Below are 20,588 nucleotides of genomic sequence, written 5' to 3' on the forward strand. Positions count from 1 at the left end.
CCCCAGTGCACTACTTTTGATATTATTTATATTTTCTAGTGCACTACTTTTGACCAGAGCTCTATGGACCCGAGTGCACTACTTTTGACCAGAGCTCTATGGACCCTAGTGCACTAAATAGTAAATAGGGTGTTTAGGGAGGAGGAGATAAAGGGCTGATTGACCGATGTAATCATCGGTGTACATCCTAAATGGCACGCTATCCTCTATATTTTCTAGTGCACTACTTTTGACCAGAGCTCTATGGATCCTAGTGCACTAAATAGTAAATAGGGTGACATTTAGGATGCAGGCGTAGCTCCACATCTAGGTTTCTCCATATATAAAGCTCTTCTTCAGTTCAATATGGGATTGTTTGTCCGGCGTTATTAATGGAAAGAAAATACTCTGTGTGTTGATGTGGGTTGATGGATGTTGCTTTTAACTTCTTCTTTTTAACTTTTAAGCCATTTCACACAGTATATAGTGTCAATCACCCGTCTTTTTTCCTCCACTAAATACATATTTATATTTTGTTTTTGTTGATATGTTTTGTCTGTGGTGTGCAATTGTTTGCTATGACAGAGAACAGTTCTACTGCAGAAAATGCTCCTAGTCTCTGCCACTGAAAAACATCCCCACAGCATGAGGCTGCCACCACCATGCTTCACCGTAGAGATGGTGCCAGGTTTCCTCCAGACGTGACGCTTGGCATTCAGGCCAATGAGTTCAATCTTGGTTCCATCAGACCAGAGAAACTTGTTTCTCATGGTCAGATAGTGTCTATGTGCCTTTTGGCAAACTCAAATCAGCTGTCATGTGCCTTTTACTGAGGAGTGGCTTCTGCCTGGCCACTCTACCATAAAGGCTAGATTGGTGCTGCAGAGATGGTTGTCCTTCTGGAACTGTGGAGCTCCGTCAGAGTGACCATCGTGTTCTTAGTCACCTCCCTAACTAAGGCCCTTCTCCCCCGATTGCTTAGTTTGGCCGGGCGGCCAGCTCTAGGAAGAGTCTTGGTGGTTCCAAACTTCTTCCATTTAATAATGATGGAGGCCACTGTGTTCTTGGAGACCTTCAATGCTGCAGAAATGTTTTGGTATCCTTCCCCAGATCTGTGCTTCGACACAATCCTGTCTCGGAGCTCTACGGACAATTCCTTCGAACTCATGGCTTGGTTTTTGCTCTGACATGCACTGTCAACTGTGAAACCTTATATAAACAGGTGTGTGCCTTTCCAAATCATGTCCAATCAATTGAATTTACCACAGGTGGACTCTAATGAAGTTGTAGAAACATCTCAAGGATGATCAATGGAAACAGGATGCACCTGAGCTCAATTTAGAGTCTCATAGCAAAGGGTCTGAATACTTATGTAAATAAGGGATTTGTTTTACATTTTTTTATAAATGAGCAAAAATGTCTAAAAGCCTGTTTTTGCATTGTCATTATGGGGTATTGTGATGTCATTATGGGGTATTGTGATGTCATTATGGGGTATTGTGATGTCATTATGGGGTATTGTGATGTCATTATGGGGTATTGTGATGTCATTATGGGGTATTGTGATGTCATTATGGGGTATTGTGATGTCATTATGGGGTATTGTGTGTCGATTGATGAGGAAAACAATTAATTTAATACATTTTGAATACTTTCCGAATGCACTGTATATAAACCCTGGATTGCTGATGCTATGAATTGGCCAATGAGAGGCTTTTGAAAACACCGGTCGGCCATATTGGCACTCCTTAGAAAAGCAAGACGGAGGCGCAGTGGCTTCAACAGAGCGTCCCATGTCAGTCGTATAGTGTTTTTATAAATCATTGGCTGCTACAGATTTCAGACACACATGACTTCTAATTAAATGAACCTTTTTTCTTTCATTACATATTTCAGATGATCAGTGGATGGCTTTATGAACCCAAATTCACTGGATTGGTTTATGTCATTACAATATTTACCACTTGCCCCTCAAATGAGCCCTGGAATTTAGTGGAATAAGCTAAGTTGGCATTAGTCCTGGCACCAAAGTGGGCATTAGATTGGCACCAACGTGGGCATTAGTCCTGGCACCATTAGTCCTGGCACCAAAGTGGGCATTAGTCCTGGCACCAATCGTCCTGGCACCATTAGTCCTGACACCAAAGTGGGCATTAGTCCTGGCACCATTAGGCCTGGCACCATTTGTCTAGGCACCATTAGTCCTGACACCAAAGTGGGCATTAGCCCTGGCACCATTAGCCCTGGCACAATTAGTCCTGACACCAAAGTGGATATTAGTCCTGACACCAAAGTGGGCATTAGACCTGGCACCAAAGTGGGCATTAGACTGGCACCAAAGTGGGCATTAGACTGGCACCAAAGTGGGCATTAGACTAGCACCTAAGTGGGTATTAGTCCTGACACCAAAGTGGGCCTTAGACTGGCATTACCAGTTACGGATACCAGAGGTCCTCAGTGACCAAAGATGGAGATGCCACACACACACATACACACACACACACATACTCATCATCTCTCTCTCCTAAATGCACCATTGTAAGGGAGCAAGCACTCTTTCATCGTTTCTCTAAATGGCCATGGTTTACACTCTTTCATTGTTTCTCTAATGGTTTACACTCTTTCATCATTTATCTAAATGGCCATTGTTTCTCTAATAGTTTACACTCTTTCATCGTTCCTCTAAATGGCCATAGTTTACACTCTTTCATCGTTTCTCTAAATGGCCATAGTTTACACTCTTTTATCGTTTCTCTAAATGGCCATAGTTTACACTCTTTCATCGTTCCTCTAAATGGCCATAGTTTACACTCTTTCATCGTTCCTCTAAATGGCCATAGTTTACACTCTTTCATCGTTTCTCTAAATGGCCATAGTTTACACCCTTTCATCGTTCCTCTAAATGGCCATAGTTTACACTCTTTCATCGTTTCTCTAAATGGCCATAGTTTACACTCTTTTATCGTTTCTCTAAATGGCCATAGTTTACACTCTTTCATCGTTCCTCTAAATGGCCATAGTTTACACTCTTTCATCGTTTCTCTAAATGGCCATAGTTTACACCCTTTCATCGTTCCTCTAAATGGCCATAGTTTACACTCTTTCATCGTTCCTCTAAATGGCCATAGTTTACACTCTTTCATCGTTCCTCTAAATTGCCATAGTTTACACTCTTTTATCATTCCTCTAAATGGCCATAGTTTACACTCTTTCATCGTTTCTCTAAATGGCCATAGTTTACACTCTTTCATCGTTTCTCTAAATGGCCATAGTTTACACTCTTTCATCATTTATCTAAATGGCCATTGTTTACACTCTTTCATCGTTTCTCTAAATGGCCATAGTTTACACTCTTTCATCGTTCCTCTAAATGGCCATAGTTTACACTCTTTCATCGTTCCTCTAAATGGCCATAGTTTACACTATTTTATCGTTCCTCTAAATGGCCATAGTTTACACTATTTCATCGTTTCTCTAAATGGCCATAGTTTACACTCTTTCATCGTTCCTCTAAATGGTCATAGTTTACACTCTTTTATCGTTCCTCTAAATGGCCATAGTTTACACTCTTTCATCGTTTCTCTAAATGGCCATAGTTTACACTCTTTCATCGTTTCTCTAAATGGCCATAGTTTACACTTCATCGTTTCTCTAAATGGACATAGTTTACACTCTTTCATCGTTTCTCTAAATGGCCATAGTTTACACTCTTTTATTGTTTCTCTAAATGGCCATAGTTTACACTCTTTCATCGTTCCTCTAAATGGCCATAGTTTACACTCTTTCATCGTTTCTCTAAATGGCCATAGTTTACACTATTTCATCGTTTCTCTAAATGGCCATAGTTTACACTCTTTCATCGTTTCTCGAAATGGCCATAGTTTACACTCTTTCATCGTTCCTCTAAATGGCCATAGTTTACACTCTTTCATCGTTCCTCTCAATGGCCATAGTTTACACTCTTTCATCGTTCCTCCTGTCCATTAATTCACGGTAATCCATTCTGCTTGTTTATGTTTTATCTGTCGGCCCCAGCCGCACTTAGGCTCTGTGTGTAGTTAATCCGACCCTCTCTGCCTAATCAATCGCCATTCTACCTGCTGTTGTTGTGCTAGCTGATTAGCTGTTGTTGTCTCACCTACTGTTTTAGCTAGCTCTCCCAATTCAACACCTGTGATTACTGTATGCCTTGCTGTATGTCTCTCTCAAATGTCAATATGCCTTGTATACTGTTGTGCAGGTTAGTTATCATTGTTTTAGTTTACAATGGAGCCCCTAGTTCCACTCTTTATACCCCTGATACCTCCTTTGTCCCACCCCCCACACATGCGGTGACCTCACCCATTACAACCAGCATGTCCAGAGATACAACCTCTCTCATCATCACCCAGTGCCTGGGCTTACCTCCGCTGTACCCGCACCCCACCATACCCCTGTTTGCGCATTATGCCCTGAATATATTCTACCATGCCCAGAAACCTGCTCCTCTTATTCTCTGTCCCCAACGCCCTAGGCGACCAGTTTTGATAGCCTTCAGCCGCACCCTCATACTACTCCTTCTCTGTTCCGCGGGTGATGTGGAGGTAAACCCAGGCCCTGCATGTCCCCAGGCACCCTCATTTGTTGACTTCTGTGATCGAAAAAGCCTTGGTTTCATGCATGTCAACATCAGAAGCCTCCTCCCTAAGTGTGTCTTACTCACTGCTCTAGCACACTCTGCTAACCCTGATGTCCTTGCCGTGTCTGAATCCTGGCTCAGGAAGGCCACCAATAATTCTGAGATTTCCATACCCAACTATAACATCTTCCGTCAAGATAGAACTGCCAAAGGGGGAGGAGTTGCAGTCTACTGCAGAGATAGCCTGCAAAGTAATGTCATACTCTCCAGGTCCATACCCAAACAGTTCGAACTACTAATTTTGAAAATTACTCTCTCCAGAAATAAGTCTCTCACTGTTGCCGCCTGCTACCAACCCCCCTCAGCTCCCAGCTGTGCCCTGGACACCATTTGTGAATTGATCGCCCCCCATCTAGCTTCAGAGTTTGTTCTGTTAGGTGACCTAAACTGGGATATGCTTAACACCCCGGCAGTCCTACAATCTAAGCTAGATGCCCTCAATCTCACTCAAATCATCAAGGAACCCACCAGGTACAACCCTAACTCTGTAAACAAGGGCACCCTCATTGACGTCATCCTGACCAACTGGCCCTCCAAATACACCTCCGCTGTCTACAACCAGGATCTCAGCGATCACTGCCTCATTGCCTGTATCCGCTACGGAGCCGCAGTCAAACGACCACCCCTCATCACTGTCAAACGCTCCCTAAAACACTTCTGCGAGCAGGCCTTTCTAATCGACCTGGCCCGGGTATCCTGGAAGGACATTGACCTCATCCCGTCAGTTGAGGATGCCTGGTCTTTCTTTAAAAGTAACTTCCTCACCATTTTAGATAAGCATGCTCCGTTCAAAAAATGCAGAACTAAGAACAGATATAGCCCCTGGTTCACTCCAGACCTGACTGCCCTCGACCAGCACAAAAACATCCTGTGGCGGACTGCGCTAACATCGAATAGTCCCCGCGATATGCAACTGTTCAGGGAAGTCAGGAACCAATACACACAGTCAGTCAGGAAAGCTAAAGCCAACTTCTTCAGGCAGAAGTTTGCATCCTGTAGCTCCAACTCCAAAAAGTTCTGGGACACTGTGAAGTCCATGGAGAACAAGAGCACCTCCTCCCAGCTGCCCACTGCACTGAGACTAGGTAACATGGTCACCACCGATAAATCCATGATTATCGAAAACTTCAACAAGCATTTCTCAACGGCTGGCCATGCCTTCCGCCTGGCTACTCCAACCTCGGACAACAGCTCCCCCCCCCCCGCAGCTACTCGCCCAAGCCTCTCCAGGTTCTCCTTTACCCAAATCCAGATAGCAGATGTCCTGAAAGAGCTGCAAAACCTGGACCCGTACAAATCAGCTGGGCTGGACAATCTGGACCCTCTATTCCTGAAACTATCCGCCGCCATTGTCGCAACCCCTATTACCAGCCTGTTCAACCTCTCTTTCATATCGTCTGAGATCCCCAAGGATTGGAAAGCTGCCGCAGTCATCCCCCTCTTCAAAGGGGGCGACACCCTGGACCCAAACTGTTACAGACCTATATCCATCCTGCCCTGCCTATCTAAGGTCTTCGAAAGCCAAGTCAACAAACAGGTCACTGACCATCTTGAATCCCACCGTACCTTCTCCGCTGTGCAATCTGGTTTCCGAGCCGGTCACGGGTGTACCTCAGCCACGCTCAAGGTACTAAACGATATCATAACCGCCATCGATAAAAGACAGTACTGTGCAGCCGTCTTCATAGACCTTGCCAAGGCTTTCGACTCTGTCAATCACCGTATTCTTATCGGCAGACTCAGTAGCCTCGGTTTTTCGGATGACTGCCTTGCCTGGTTCACCAATTACTTTGCAGACAGAGTTCAGTGTGTCAAATCGGAGGGCATGCTGTCCGGTCCTCTGGCAGTCTCTATGGGGGTGCCACAGGGTTCAATTCTCGGGCCGACTCTTTTCTCTGTATATATCAATGATGTTTCTCATGCTGCGGGCGATTCCCTGATCCACCTCTACGCAGACGACACCATTCTATATACTTCCGGCCCGTCCTTGGACACTGTGCTATCTAACCTCCAAACGAGCTTCAATGCCATACAGCACTCCTTCCGTGGCCTCCAACTGCTCTTAAACGCTAGTAAAACCAAATGCATGCTTTTCAACCGTTCGCTGCCTGCACCCGCACGCCTGACCAGCATCACCACCCTGGATGGTTCTGACCTTGAATATGTGGACATCTATAAGTACCTAGGTGTCTGGCTAGACTCTAAACTCTCCTTCCAGACCCATATCAAACATCTCCAATCGAAAATCAAATCAAGAGTCGGCTTTCTATTCCGCAACAAAGCCTCCTTCACTCACGCCGCCAAACTTACCCTAGTAAAACTGACTATCCTACCGATCCTCGACTTCGGCGACGTCATCTACAAAATTGCTTCCAACACTCTACTCAGCAAACTGGATGCAGTTTATCACAGTGCCATCCGTTTTGTCACTAAAGCACCTTATACCACCCACCACTGCGACTTGTATGCTCTAGTCGGCTGGCCCTCGCTACATATTCGTCGCCAGACCCACTGGCTCCAGGTCATCTACAAGTCCATGCTAGGTAAAGCTCCGCCTTATCTCAGTTCACTGGTTACGATGGCAACACCCATCCGTAGCACGCGCTCCAGCAGGTGTATCTCACTGATCATCCCTAAAGCCAACACCTCATTTGGCCGCCTTTCGTTCCAGTTCTCTGCTGCCTGTGACTGGAACGAATTGCAAAAATCGCTGAAGTTGGAGACTTTTATCTCCCTCACCAACTTCAAACATCTGCTATCTGAGCAGCTAACCGATCGCTGCAGCTGTACATAGTCTATTGGTAAATAGCCCACCCATTTTCACCTACCTCATCCCCATACTGTTTTTATTTATTTATTTTTATTTTTCTGCTCTTTTGCACACCAATATCTCTACCTGTACATAACCATCTGATCATTTATCACTCCAGTGTTAATCTGCATAATTGTAATTATTTGCCTACCTTCTCATGCCTTTTGCACACAATGTATATATAGACTCCCCTTTTTTCTACTGTGTTATTGACTTGTTAATTGTTTACTCCATGTGTAACTCTGTGTTGTCTGTTCACACTGCTATGCCTTATCTTGGCCAGGTCGCAGTTGCAAATGAGAACTTGTTCTCAACTAGCCTACCTGGTTAAATAAAGGTGAAATAAAATAAATAAATAAATAAATAAATAAATGGCCATAGTTTACACTCTTTCATCGTTCCTCTAAATGGCCATAGTTTACACTCTGTGCAGAAAGGAGATATTTTACATGAATCTTTTCTCCTCACCCTGTTGTTGTCTGCACCTCCCCCTTCTCTTACACCTTTTATATTGTCTATGTCCAGCAGCTGAAAATCTTTGTTCTGAAGAATTGACTTCGCAGCACTTTGAAATAGGAAAAGTGGAAAATGGGTTCACATCACTCCCCCTCTTCCGTCTTTCTAGTCGTCCCAAATGGCCCCCTATTCCCTGGATTGAGCCCTGGTCAAAAATAGTGCACTATATAGGGAATAGGGGGCCATTTGGGAAGTAGCCGTCCTCCCTCCTTCCCTTCCCGACAGAGGCTTAAGGCTTGTCTAATAGCTCTACTCCCAAAGTGTGATGTGTGGAGGTCAGTGCAGTGGAGCAGTCAACGAGTTTCACCCAAAGGGCACCCTATTCTCCATGGGCCCTGGTCAAAAGTAGTGCACTTTAAAGGGACTAGGGTGGGATTTTGGGGACGCATCCTAGCACTCTAGCAGCTGTGGCAGAGTATTGACGTACTCTACGGTACAAGACAAAGCATTTAAACAATATCCACAGGATAAGTCCTTCCCCTATGACCTCTGACCTTTTGTCTCGGGGAGTCTGGACAGATAAATTGGATTTTTACGACCATTTTTATCAAAAGACAACATCTTCTCACCCCAGTAAATAGATGTGTGGGGGGTGGGGGGTGGGGGGGGGGGGTGAACATGTTAGTCTGTTGAGAATCTCACCTTCTTTCTTTTCCGATATATTTTATATGAAACGTGTTCATACGTTGTGTTTCCTTGTGGTACTATTACACTAGACAGGGATTGTGTTGTGCCAAGTGTCTGCTGTTCTTCAGTGAGTTAACAGGGTGAGGCTGGTCCTTCTGTCACTCATTCCCTGATGACCGTGTGTGTTAAGCTATAAGGCTTTTGAGTGTGACATGGGCTGGTGTGTGTGTGTGTGTGAGGTGTGTGTGATGTTAGTGTGTGATATGACTATATTCTGCATCAGAGGATTATCAGAGGTGAGAAAAACCTGTCAGCTTCTTTTTGGACTGTGCCTTAGTCAGCCACAGTCTCTACCTACAGTATTAGAGTCACCACACATGGTCTGACTCCTAGTGTTGTATTAGAGGTACCACACCTGGTCTGACTCCTAGTGTTGTCTCTCTAACTACAGTATTAGAGTTACCACACCTGGTCTGACTCCTAGTTTTGTCTCTCTACCTACAGTATTAGAGTTACCACACTTGGTCTGACTCCTAGTGTTGTATTAGTTACCACACCTAGTCTGACTCCTAGTGTTGTATTAGAGTTACCACACCTGGTCTGACTCCTAGTGTTGTATTAGAGTTACCACACCTGGTCTGACTCCTAGTGTTGTCTCTCTACCTACAGTATTAGAGTTACCACACCTGGTCTGACTCCTAGTGTTGTATTAGAGGTACCACACCTGGTCTGACTCCTAGTGTTGTATTAGAGTTACCACACCTGGTCTGACTCCTAGTGTTGTCTCTCTACCTACAGTATTAGAGTTACCACACCTGGTCTGACTCCTAATGTTGTCCCTCTACCTACAGTATTAGAGTTACCACACCTGGTCTGACTCTTAGTGTTGTATTAGAGTTACCACACCTGGTCTGACTCCTAGTGTTGTATTAGAGTTACCACACCTGGTCTGACTCCTAGTGTTGTCTCTCTACCTACAGTATTAGAGTTACCACACCTGGTCTGACTCCTAGTGTTGTCTCTCTGCCTACAGTATTAGAGTTACCACACCTGGTCTGACTCCTAGTGTTGTCTCTCTACCTACAGTATTAGAGTTACCACACCTGGTCTGACTCCTAGTGTTGTATTATAGTTACCACACCTGGTCTGACTCCTAGTGTTGTATCTCTACCTACAGTATTAGAATTACCACACCTGGTCTGACTCCTAGTGTTGTATTAGAGGTACCACACCTGGTCTGACTCCTAGTGTTGTATTAGAGGTACCACACCTGGTCTGACTCCTAGTGTTGTCTCTCTACCTACAGTATTAGAGTTACCACACCTGGTCTGATGGTTAATGGTTATAGTTAGCCTTTATAATTATAGTTAGCCTTTATGGTTTTAGTTAGCCTTTACAATTATAGTTAGCCTTTACAATTATAGTTAGCCTTTATGGTTTTAGTTAGCCTTTACAATTATAGTTAGCCTTTACAATTATAGTTAGCCTTTATGGTTTTAGTTAGCCTTTACAATTATAGTTAGCCTTTACAATTATAGTTAGCCTTTATGGTTTTAGTTAGCCTTTACAATTATAGTTAGCCTTTACAATTATAGTTAGCCTTTATGGTTTTAGTTAGCCTTTACAATTATAGTTAGCCTTTACAATTATAGTTAGCCTTTCTGGTTTTAGTTAGCCTTTATGGTTATAGTTAGCCTTAACAATTATAGTTAGCCTTTATGGTTATAGTTAGCCTTTATGGTTATAGTTAGCCTTTATGGTTATAGTTAGCCTTTATGGTAATAGTTAGTCTTTATGGTTATAGTTAGCCTGTATGGTTATAGTTAGCCTTTATAATTATAGTTAGCCTTTATGGTTATAGTTAGCCTTTATGGTAATAGTTAGCCTTTATAATTATAGTTAGCCTTTATGGTAATAGTTAGTCTTTATGGTCATAGTTAGCCTTTATGGTAATAGTTAGTCTTTATGGTTATAGTTAGCCTTTATAATTATAGTTAGCCTTTACAATTATAGTTAGCCTTTATGGTTATAGTTAGTCTTTATAATTATAGTTAGCCTTTATAATTATAGTTAGCCTTTATGGTTATAGTTAGCCTTTATAAATATAGTTAGCCTTTATGGTTATAGTTAGCCTTTATGGTTATAGTTAGCCTTTATGGTTATAGTTAGCCTTTATAATTATAGTTAGCCTTTATAAATATAGTTAGCCTTTATGGTTATAGTTAGCCTTTATGGTAATAGTTAGCCTTTACAATTATAGTTAGCCTTTATGGTTATAGTTAGGCTTTATGGTTATAGTTAGCCTTTATGGTAATAGTTAGCTGTTATGGTTATAGTTAGCCTTTATGGTAATAGTTAGCCGTTATGGTTATAGTTACCCTTTATGGTTATAGTTAGCCTTTATGGTTATAGTTAGCCTTTATGGTTATAGTTAGCCTTTATGGTTATAGTTAGCCTTTATGGTAATAGTTAGCTTTCATTCCATATCTCCCAGTTTTGATGAATCAATGGTGTATGTTGTCCATAAGAAATGCCTTGATGCAAACAGTAACATGACTGTATCAATACATTCCTGTAATGATGGCATGTCCATCTGAACATGTCTGATCTCATTCCAGAACATACATGGTTTCAGATCCATACATATATCATGTCACCAACAGACAGTCAACAGGACATTCAGTGTTACATCAGTATATTACATACAATGTTACAGTACATTACATACAATGTTACAGTATATTACATACAATGTTACAGTATATTACATACAATGTTACAGTATATTACATACAATGTTACAGTACATTACATACAATGTTACAGTATATTACATACAATGTTACAGTATATTACATACAATGTTACAGTATATTACATATGTTACAGTACATTACATACAATGTTACAGTATATTACATACAACGTTACAGTTTATTACATACAATGTTACAGTATATTACATACAACGTTACAGTATATTACATACAATGTTACAGTACATTACATACAATGTTACAGTATATTACATACAATGTTACAGTATATTACATACAATGTTACAGTACATTACATACAATGTTACAGTATATTACATACAATGTTACAGTATATTACATACAATGTTACAGTATATTACATACGTTACAGTACATTACATACAATGTTACAGTATATGACATACAATGTTACAGTATATGACATACAATGTTACAGTATATTACATACAATGTTACAGTACATTACATACAAAGTTACAGTATATTACATACAATGTTACAGTATATGACTTACAATGTTACAGTATATGACATACAATGTTACAGTATATTACATACAATGTTACAGTATATTACATACAATGTTACAGTATATTACATACAATGTTACAGTACATTACATACAATGTTACAGTATATTACATACAATGTTACAGTATATTACATACAATGTTACAGTATATTACATACGTTACAGTACATTACATACAATGTTACAGTATATGACATACAATGTTACAGTACATTGCATACAATGTTACAGTATATTACATACAATGCTGTTCCCACCACTTTACATTCAGCTACTCTCTGTCTCTGTCTCTCTCTCTCTCTCTTTATTGGCATGGGAAACATGTGTTAACATTGCCAAAGCAAGTGAGGTAGATAATATATAAAGTGAAATAAACAATAAAAAATTAACAGTAAACATTACACATACATAAGTTTCAAAACAATAAAGACATTACAAATGTCATATTATGTCTATATACAGTGTTTTAACAATGTACAAATGGTTAAAGGACACAAGATAAAATAAATAAGCATAAATATGGGTTGTATTAACAATGGTGTGTGTTCTTCACTGGTTGCCCTTTTCTCGTGGCAACAGGTCACAAATCTTGCTGCTGTGATGGCACACTGTGGAATTTCACCCAGTAGATATGGGAGTTTATCAAAATTGGATTTGTTTTAAAATTCTTTGTGGATCTGTGTAATCTGAGGGAAATATGTCTCTCTAATATGGTCATACATTGGGCAGGAGGTTAGGAAGTGCAGCTCAGTTTCCACCTCATTTTGTGGGCAGTGAACACATAGCCTGTCTTCTCTTGAGAGCCATGTCTGCCTACGGCGGCCTTTCTCAATAGCAAGGCTATGCTCACTGAGTCTGTACATAGTCAAAGCTTTCCTTCTCTCTCTCTCTCTCCCTCTCTCTCTCTCTGTCTCTCTCTCTCCCCCCCTCTCTCTCTCTCTCTCTCTCTCTCTCTCTCTCTCTCTCTCTCTCTCTCCCTCTCTCTCTCTCTCTCTCTCTCTCTCTCTCTCTCTCTCTGTCTCTCCCCCTCTCTCTCTCTCTCTCTCTCTCTCTCTCTGTGTCTCTCCCCCCTCTCTCTCTCTCTCTCTCTCTCTCTCTCTCTCTCTCTCTCTCTCTCTCTCTCTCTCTCTCTCTCTCTCTCCCCCCCTCTCTCTCTCTCTCTCTCTCTCTCTCTGTCTCTCCCCCCCCTCTCTCTCTCTCTCTGTGTCTCTCCCCCCCTCTCTCTCTCTCTCTCTCTCTCTCTCTCTCTCTCTCTCTCTCTGTCTCTCTCTCTCCACCCCTCTCTCTCTCTCTCTCTCTCTGTCTCTCCCCCCCTCTCTCTCTCTCTCTCTCTCTCTCTCTCTCTCTCTCTCCCCCCTCTCTCTCTCTCTCTCTCTCTCTCTCTCTCTCTCTCCCCCTCTCTCTCTCTCTCTGTCTCTCTCTCTCTGTCTCTCCCCCCCTCTCTCTCTCTCTCTCTCTCTCTCTCTCTCTGTCTCTCTCTGTCTCTCCCCCCCTCTCTCTCTCTCTCTCTCTCTCTCTCTCTCTCTGTCTCTCTCTCTCTGTCTCTCCCCCCCTCTCTCTCTCTCTCTCTGTCTCTCTCTCTCTGTCTCTCCCCCCCTCTCTCTCTCTCTCTCTCTCTTTCCCTCTCTCTCCCCCCCTCTCTCTCTCTCTCTCTCTCTCTCTCTCTCTCTGTCTCTCCCCCCCTCTCTCTCTGTCTCTCTGCTGCTGTATCTTCTGAATGACACTATTCTATTATTCACTTCTTCTTCACTGTATTAAACTTAACTCTTTACTGAAAATAATGATTTTGTCTATGATCTTCTTTATCACTTGTTCTTCCTCTCTTTCCTCATCTTCTCATTCCATCGGCCATACTCCTCTTGTTTTATTCATTCCCTCCCTCCCTCGTCCTCCTTCCCTCCCTGCCTCCCACCCTCCTTCCCTGTTCTCCTCCTCCTCCTCCTCTTCCTCAACCGTCCTCCCCTTCCTCCCTTCCTTCCCTCCCTCCCTCTTTCCTAAATAACTAACATACCTACCTAGAACCAGTAGCCAGCCCAACACCAACTCCTCAGGTCCCTAGCCCTGAGTCCCCTACTTCTTTGACTTACTCCTCTCCTCCCCCACCAGTTGTCCCCAGCTCAGGTGTCCTCCTCCCCTCTGCTCCCCGTGACGTGGTCCCTGTCCTAGTTTCCAGCCGTTTTGTCCGCCTCAGCTGGCGTCCCCCGCAGGAGACCAGAGGAACTGTCCAGACTTACGGCATCTACTACTCCCAGGACACGGTCAACAGGTACGGTAAAATACTACACGGTCAACAGGTTAAATACTACACAGTCAACAGGTTAAATACTACACAGTCAACAGGTTAAATACTACACGGTCAACAGTACGGTAAAATACTACACGGTCAACAGGTTAAATACTACACGGTCAACAGGTTAAATACTACACGGTCAACAGGTTAAATACTACACGGTCAACAGATTAAATACTACACGGTCAACAGGTTAAATACTACACGGTCAACAGGTTAAATACTACACGGTCAACAGGTTAAATACTACACGGTCAACAGGTTAAATACTACACAGTCAACAGGTTAAATACTACACGGTCAACAGATTAAATACTACACGGTCAACAGGTTAAATACTACACGGTCAACAGGTTAAATACTACACGGTCAACAGGTTAAATACTACACGGTCAACAGGTTAAATACTACACAGTCAACAGGTTAAACACTACACGGTCAACAGTACGGTAAAATACTACACGGTCAACAGGTTAAATACTACACGGTCAACAGGTTAAATACTACACGGTCAACAGGTTAAATACTACACAGTCAACAGGATAAATACTACACGGTCAACAGTACGGTAAAATACTACACGGTCAACAGGTTAAATACTACACAGTCAACAGGATAAATACTACACGGTCAACAGGTTAAATACTACACGGTCAACAGGTTAAATACTACACGGTCAACAGGTTAAATACTACACGGTCAACAGGTTAAATACTACACGGTCAACAGGTACGGTTAAATACTACACGGTCAACAGGATAAATACCACATGGTCAACAGGTTAAATACTACACGGTCAACAGGTTAAATACTACACGGTCAACAGGTTAAATACTACACGGTCAACAGGTTAAATACTACACGGTCAACAGGTTAAATACTACACGGTCAACAGTACAGGAAAACTAAAAGCCCAAAGGAGACCAAAGGAATTTCCAGTGTTAATCCATCCCTGAGACCAGGGAGGTGGTAACTCACATGTCTAAAGTTTAGTAATGATGTTCGGTACAGTGGAACTTTTAGTAAAATGTTTTTCTAAATGAAAACATAGCATTGTATCAACGTACGTGACATAAACAAACAGAACTTACTTCGGCACGGGGGAATAAGAGAAATGTGTATGCTTCAGTGCATTTACTGTTTATCGAAATTCGAGATGGATCACCAACAAAATCAGATGTAGAGCTTAGAAATGTAGAAATCTGATCGATTGCCAGTCCACGATAGTGTCAGGTTTCCTTACTTTGGCCCAGGCCGGATTTCTCATCTGAATGAACTCAGTTAGCTCTGAACAAAATCAAGAGGCAGATCTATCTTTGACTCTGAATTGTTTAAAAGGGGCGTGTTTACCTGCCAAAGGATTAAATATGGAGGAGAACATTTCTAGAGCTCAGGGTCACGGGGATACAGTGGCTAAAACACAGTAAAAATGGATGAGGAGACAACCTTTTAAAATGTATCTTCTTAATTAGACTGGGATGACTATTTTGCTGATTCGTATCTCTATTACAAACTATGGGACAAGGTTCAATAAGATCATATGCAAATTCTCCACTATAAATAATAATTTACCGCAATGTCTTCATCAGAGACAAATCGTTTAACCATGTTTCCTAGAGAACCAGAATGTCAGGACACGAGTCCTGAACCCAAACGCACGTTTAGGTGCAATAGCCCAAGTCACTTCGGAGATTTAAAGTCATAAGGGGTATTCAGCTCATTCAATTAAGAAACTTAATCATCTGCCAGCTATTTGTTGAGTTAGGTGAGACTTTGCCAAGGCCCCTGGCCAACCACGTGAGAGCAGAGCAGACCGAGCATTTCACAGACCTCCCTCAAGTTGCTGGATAAAGGGTGCTGGAGGGCAGGAACTGGGAGAGCAATATTGACAGAGCAGTCACTGATCATCACTTAAAATAGTATATATATATATATTTTTAAATCCATCTCAGGTCCCATCTAGTCAGTGAGATTTGAACAGGGATGACGAGGTGCTGAAATCCCCTGGGATTACAGTTTCTGCAGGAGGGATTATATGGATTGAATGGTATTTGGAAAGGACGTCTGATGCCTTTTCCAGTGCTTTCTTCTGATCCTGTCTCTCCTTACTGGGAGTCTGTTTCTCTGTGTGTGTGTGTGTGTGTGTGTGTGTGTGTGTGTCTGTGTCTGTGTCTGTGTCTGTGTGTCTGTGCGTTTCCGGTGCTTACTCTGTCTCTCTGTCTGTTGTTTGAGGGAGCAGTCTATGACTGTGTTAAATTAAAGGGAGGATTCTTTAACTGTGTCTGTTGTTGTTTCAGGGGAGAGGTCTGTGAACGTGTCTGTTGTTGTTTCAGGGAGAGGTCTGTGAACGTGTCTGTTGTTGTTTCAGGGAGTGGTCTGTGAACGTGTCTGTTGTTGTTTCAGAGAGAGGTCTGTGAACGTGTCTGTTGCTGTTTCAGGGAGAGGTCAGTGAACGTGTCGGTTGTTGTTTCAGGGAGAGGTCTGTGAACGTGTCTGCTGTTTCAGGGAGAGGTCTGTGAACGTGTCTGTTGTTGTTTCAGGGAGAGGTCTGTGAACGTGTCTGTTGTTGTTTCAGGGAGAGGTCTGTGAACGTGTCTGTTGTTGTTTCAGGGAGAGGTCTGTGAACGTGTCTGTTGTTGTTTCAGGGAGAGGTCTGTGAACGTGTCGGAGCCAGAGACCCTCCAGATGACTGTCAGTAACCTGAAGCCAGAGGAGACCTACTCCTTCAGAGTGGTGGCCTACAACGACAACGGCCCTGGGGAGAGATCCGAGACACTCAAACTCACCACGCAGCCTGAGTGTAAGCCTAGTTGAGCCCTGCTCAGTATTCTCACCCGGAGCAGAAATACAGCCTCGTCCCACATAGGCTCCAAGTATAAGTCATACTGTCAAAACTTCACATAGCCAGAGCATTGCCCAGTTCATAGTCAAAACACAAACCAAATCAAATTGTATTGGTCACATACACATATTTAACAGATGTTATTTGTCACATACACATATTTGTCAGATGTTATTGTGGGTGTAGTGAAATGCTTGTGTTCCTTAGCACCAACAGTGCAGTAGTATCTAACAATTCACAACAATGCACACAAATCTAAAAGTAAAATAATGGAATTAATAAATATATAAATATTAGGATAAGCAATGTCGTAGTCAGGAGTATAAATGTATATATACACTATCCGTTAAAAGTTTGGACACACCGACTCATTCCAGGGTTTTTCTTTATTTTTTACTATTTTCTACATTGTAAAATAATAGTGAAGACATTAAAACTATTAAATAACACATATGGAACTATGTAGTAACCAAAAAAGTGTTAAACAAATAAAAATACATTTTAGATTTGAGATTCTTCAAATAGCCACCCTTTGCCTTGATGACAGCTTTTGCACACACTTGGCATTCTCTCAACCAGCTTCACCTGGAATGCCACCTGGCTGCTTTTCCTTCACTCTGCGGTCTGACTCAGACCAAGCCATCTCAATTGGGTTGAGGTAGTGGGATTGTGGAGGTTTCACAACTAATTCATACAGGACAAAACCCAACCAGAGGTGAAGGTGAAGGACCCACCGCTCCGACAACACCAGTAATGACCTGGTTTTCCAATGCAGGAGATGAACACCAAGTAATCTGTGCAGTTTCACTGCAGCTCAATCCCCCCCGCTCTACCAGTATAAAGTTTTGCGCCTATTCCATCGAGACCGTTTTGGTTGTTTTGCTCTCTTACGACACCCACATGCTTTACGGCGGTCATCTGAACCTACTGTCGTGGACGTCCACATTTTTTTTAAAGAGGTCTTCTCACAAAACCGACTGTCCAGACCGAACCGTTGGAGCTACAAACCAATATCTACAGAGGATACTTTAGCGAACATTCGTTCGTTCGGTTGTTTTGCTCGACGAGGCACAAAAGCTTCATGGGAGTCGTCTGAAGGTAACCCAGTACCGGGCTGAAGGTAACCCAGTACCGGGCTGAAGGTAACCCAGTACCGAGCTGTAAAAACGGGACCAAACAATGGGTCAAACATTATATCTGGGATTCTTGAGGTCAATTTGCAGTCTACAAATGATTTGTAATTATGTTCCGTCCCCCCCGTCTCCCCCCGCCCCCTCGTCCCCCGCCCCCCTGTCCCCCCCCGGCCATCCGCTCAAGCAAAAATGGCGGCTGAAACTAGTTGATGATCCCTGGTCTAGACCTGCAGGGTAGAAGGGAGAGCGCGGTAACATGACATTCCTCATCTGCTGCTCCAAATACAGTGTCACACTAGTACACCAGTAGTCTCACACACACACACACACACACAGCTACACACACACCGCAATGTACCAGTACACTCTCACAAAATAATCTCTATCTTTACTCCATGATTCTGAGCAGAGATCAGCTATAGATTACTCTATATAAGGAGAAGAGTAAAACCCTGCCGAACCAAAGACGGATTTGCCAGCGGATTTGGGGTGTTTTTAGGGCACATGGAGTGTAATTTAATTATTTCACTCTCTTTCTTTGTCCCTTGTCTATCCCACTTTCTTATTGTTTCTTTCTCTGCCCGGTCTGAAGCAGCAGTATACAAGGTGGTATTACAGCGCGTGGAAGCTGATTCCCAATCTCCCCTGATCCTTCCTTAGCTCTCCTCTCACTGGGGCCTCATCTATCCAGCCTGCCAGATTACATTGTTCTATAAGACCTTGTGGAGGTGGAAAACATACCATTAAAATATCTGCAGCTCCTCTTTTTAAATCGCGCTTTCCCATTGAACCCATTTAATATGGCACGAACACCTTTAAAGGTCCCCAACTGAAGACAACTGAAGCTGTTTTTTTAAAAATTATTAGCATTATCTCAATATCAAATTGTTTCTGGGTAATCATTAAAGACCCAGTGCAGTCAAAAACGTTGATTCACCTGTGTTTTATATATATTTAAACGCCATGACTCTGGAATAATACTGGGATATTCTGAAAATTATGTTAATGCCTTTTAACTGTAAAAACTGTTTGAATTAGTTAATTGACCAATAAGGAAGAGAGTTCCATACCTCACTACCAATAATAGTATATGTCCCCCCACTCAGACCACTCCCAGACAGTCCTAGAGGAATTATTGCTTGAAAAATTGTTCTTTGTTATTAAGAAGCTGTTGTTGTTTATTTTTGACCATTTTAATTGAAAACAATCACAGTGAAGTTACTTAATTGCTACCCAGATATGATTTGATTTTGAGATCAAAATGGCTGCATTGGACCTTTAAGTAACTTAATGTCATTGTTTTCAGTTTAAATAGTCAAAAATAAACAGGAAATAGCTTTGGATGTGTGTGTGTGTGTGTGTGTGTGTGTGTGTGTGTGTGTGTGTGTGTGTGTGTGTGTGTGTGTGTGTGTGTTTCTGATCCGTTCATGTGTTCCTGTCCCAGCAGTGCATGTCCCCGGGCCAGTGGAGAACCTCCAGGTAGAGTCCATCTCTCCCACCTCCATCCAGGCCTCCTGGGACGTCCCGACCTACGCCAACGGGCCCCTGCTGGGGTACAGACTGCTCTGGACCGAGACACCCTCTGGGAAGGAACAGGTACATGGCTCTCATGGTCCAATCAACATCAGCCCACCTGACACAGCGGATCCACACATATATAATCACATGAATAGACAGTCTATACCCATATATATAATCATATGAATTAACAGTCTATAGCCATATATACAATCATATGAATTAACAGTCTATAGCCATATATACAATCATATGAATTAACAGTCTATAGCCATATATACAATCATATGAATTAACAGTCTATAGCCATATACATGAATAGACAGTCTATACCCATATATATAACCATATGAATTAACAGTCTATAGCCATATATACAATCATATGAATTAACAGTCTATAGCCATATATACAATCATATGAATTAACAGGCTATAGCCATATACATGAATAGACAGTCTATAGCCATATATACAATCATATGAATTAACAGTCTATAGCCATATATACAATCATATGAATTAACAGGCTATAGCCATATACATGAATAGACAGTCTATAGCCATATATACAATCATATGAATTAACAGTCTATAGCCATATGCATGAATAGACAGTCTATAGCCATATATATAATCATATTAATTAACAGTCTATAGCCATATACATGAATAGACAGTCTATAGCCATATATACAATCATATGAATTAACAGTCTATAGCCATATACATGAATAGACAGTCTATAGCCATATATATAATCATATTAATTAACAGTCTATAGCCATATACATGAATAGACAGTCTATACCCATATATATAATCATATGAATTAACAGTCTATAGCAATATACATGAATAGACAGACTATAGCCATATATA

At 42.1% G+C, this 20,588-nt stretch overlaps 1 protein-coding gene across 2 annotated transcripts in view; it reads left to right on the plus strand.

Moving 5' to 3' along the window:
- LOC110513199 (netrin receptor DCC) overlaps positions 1 to 20,588 on the plus strand; it is a 607,044-nt gene that overhangs the window by 359,515 nt on the left and 226,941 nt on the right. For both annotated transcript variants that reach the window (XM_036976621.2, XM_036976622.2), the window contains exons 8-10: positions 14,031 to 14,190; positions 16,860 to 17,014; positions 19,637 to 19,785. In XM_036976621.2, coding sequence (XP_036832516.2) covers positions 14,031 to 14,190; positions 16,860 to 17,014; positions 19,637 to 19,785 — 464 coding nt within the window. The remainder of the gene's footprint in view (positions 1 to 14,030; positions 14,191 to 16,859; positions 17,015 to 19,636; positions 19,786 to 20,588) is intronic.

This window comes from Oncorhynchus mykiss, chromosome 5 (genome assembly GCF_057628025.1).
Source record: "Oncorhynchus mykiss isolate SJ-2025 chromosome 5, ASM5762802v1, whole genome shotgun sequence".
NCBI lineage: Eukaryota > Metazoa > Chordata > Actinopteri > Salmoniformes > Salmonidae > Oncorhynchus > Oncorhynchus mykiss.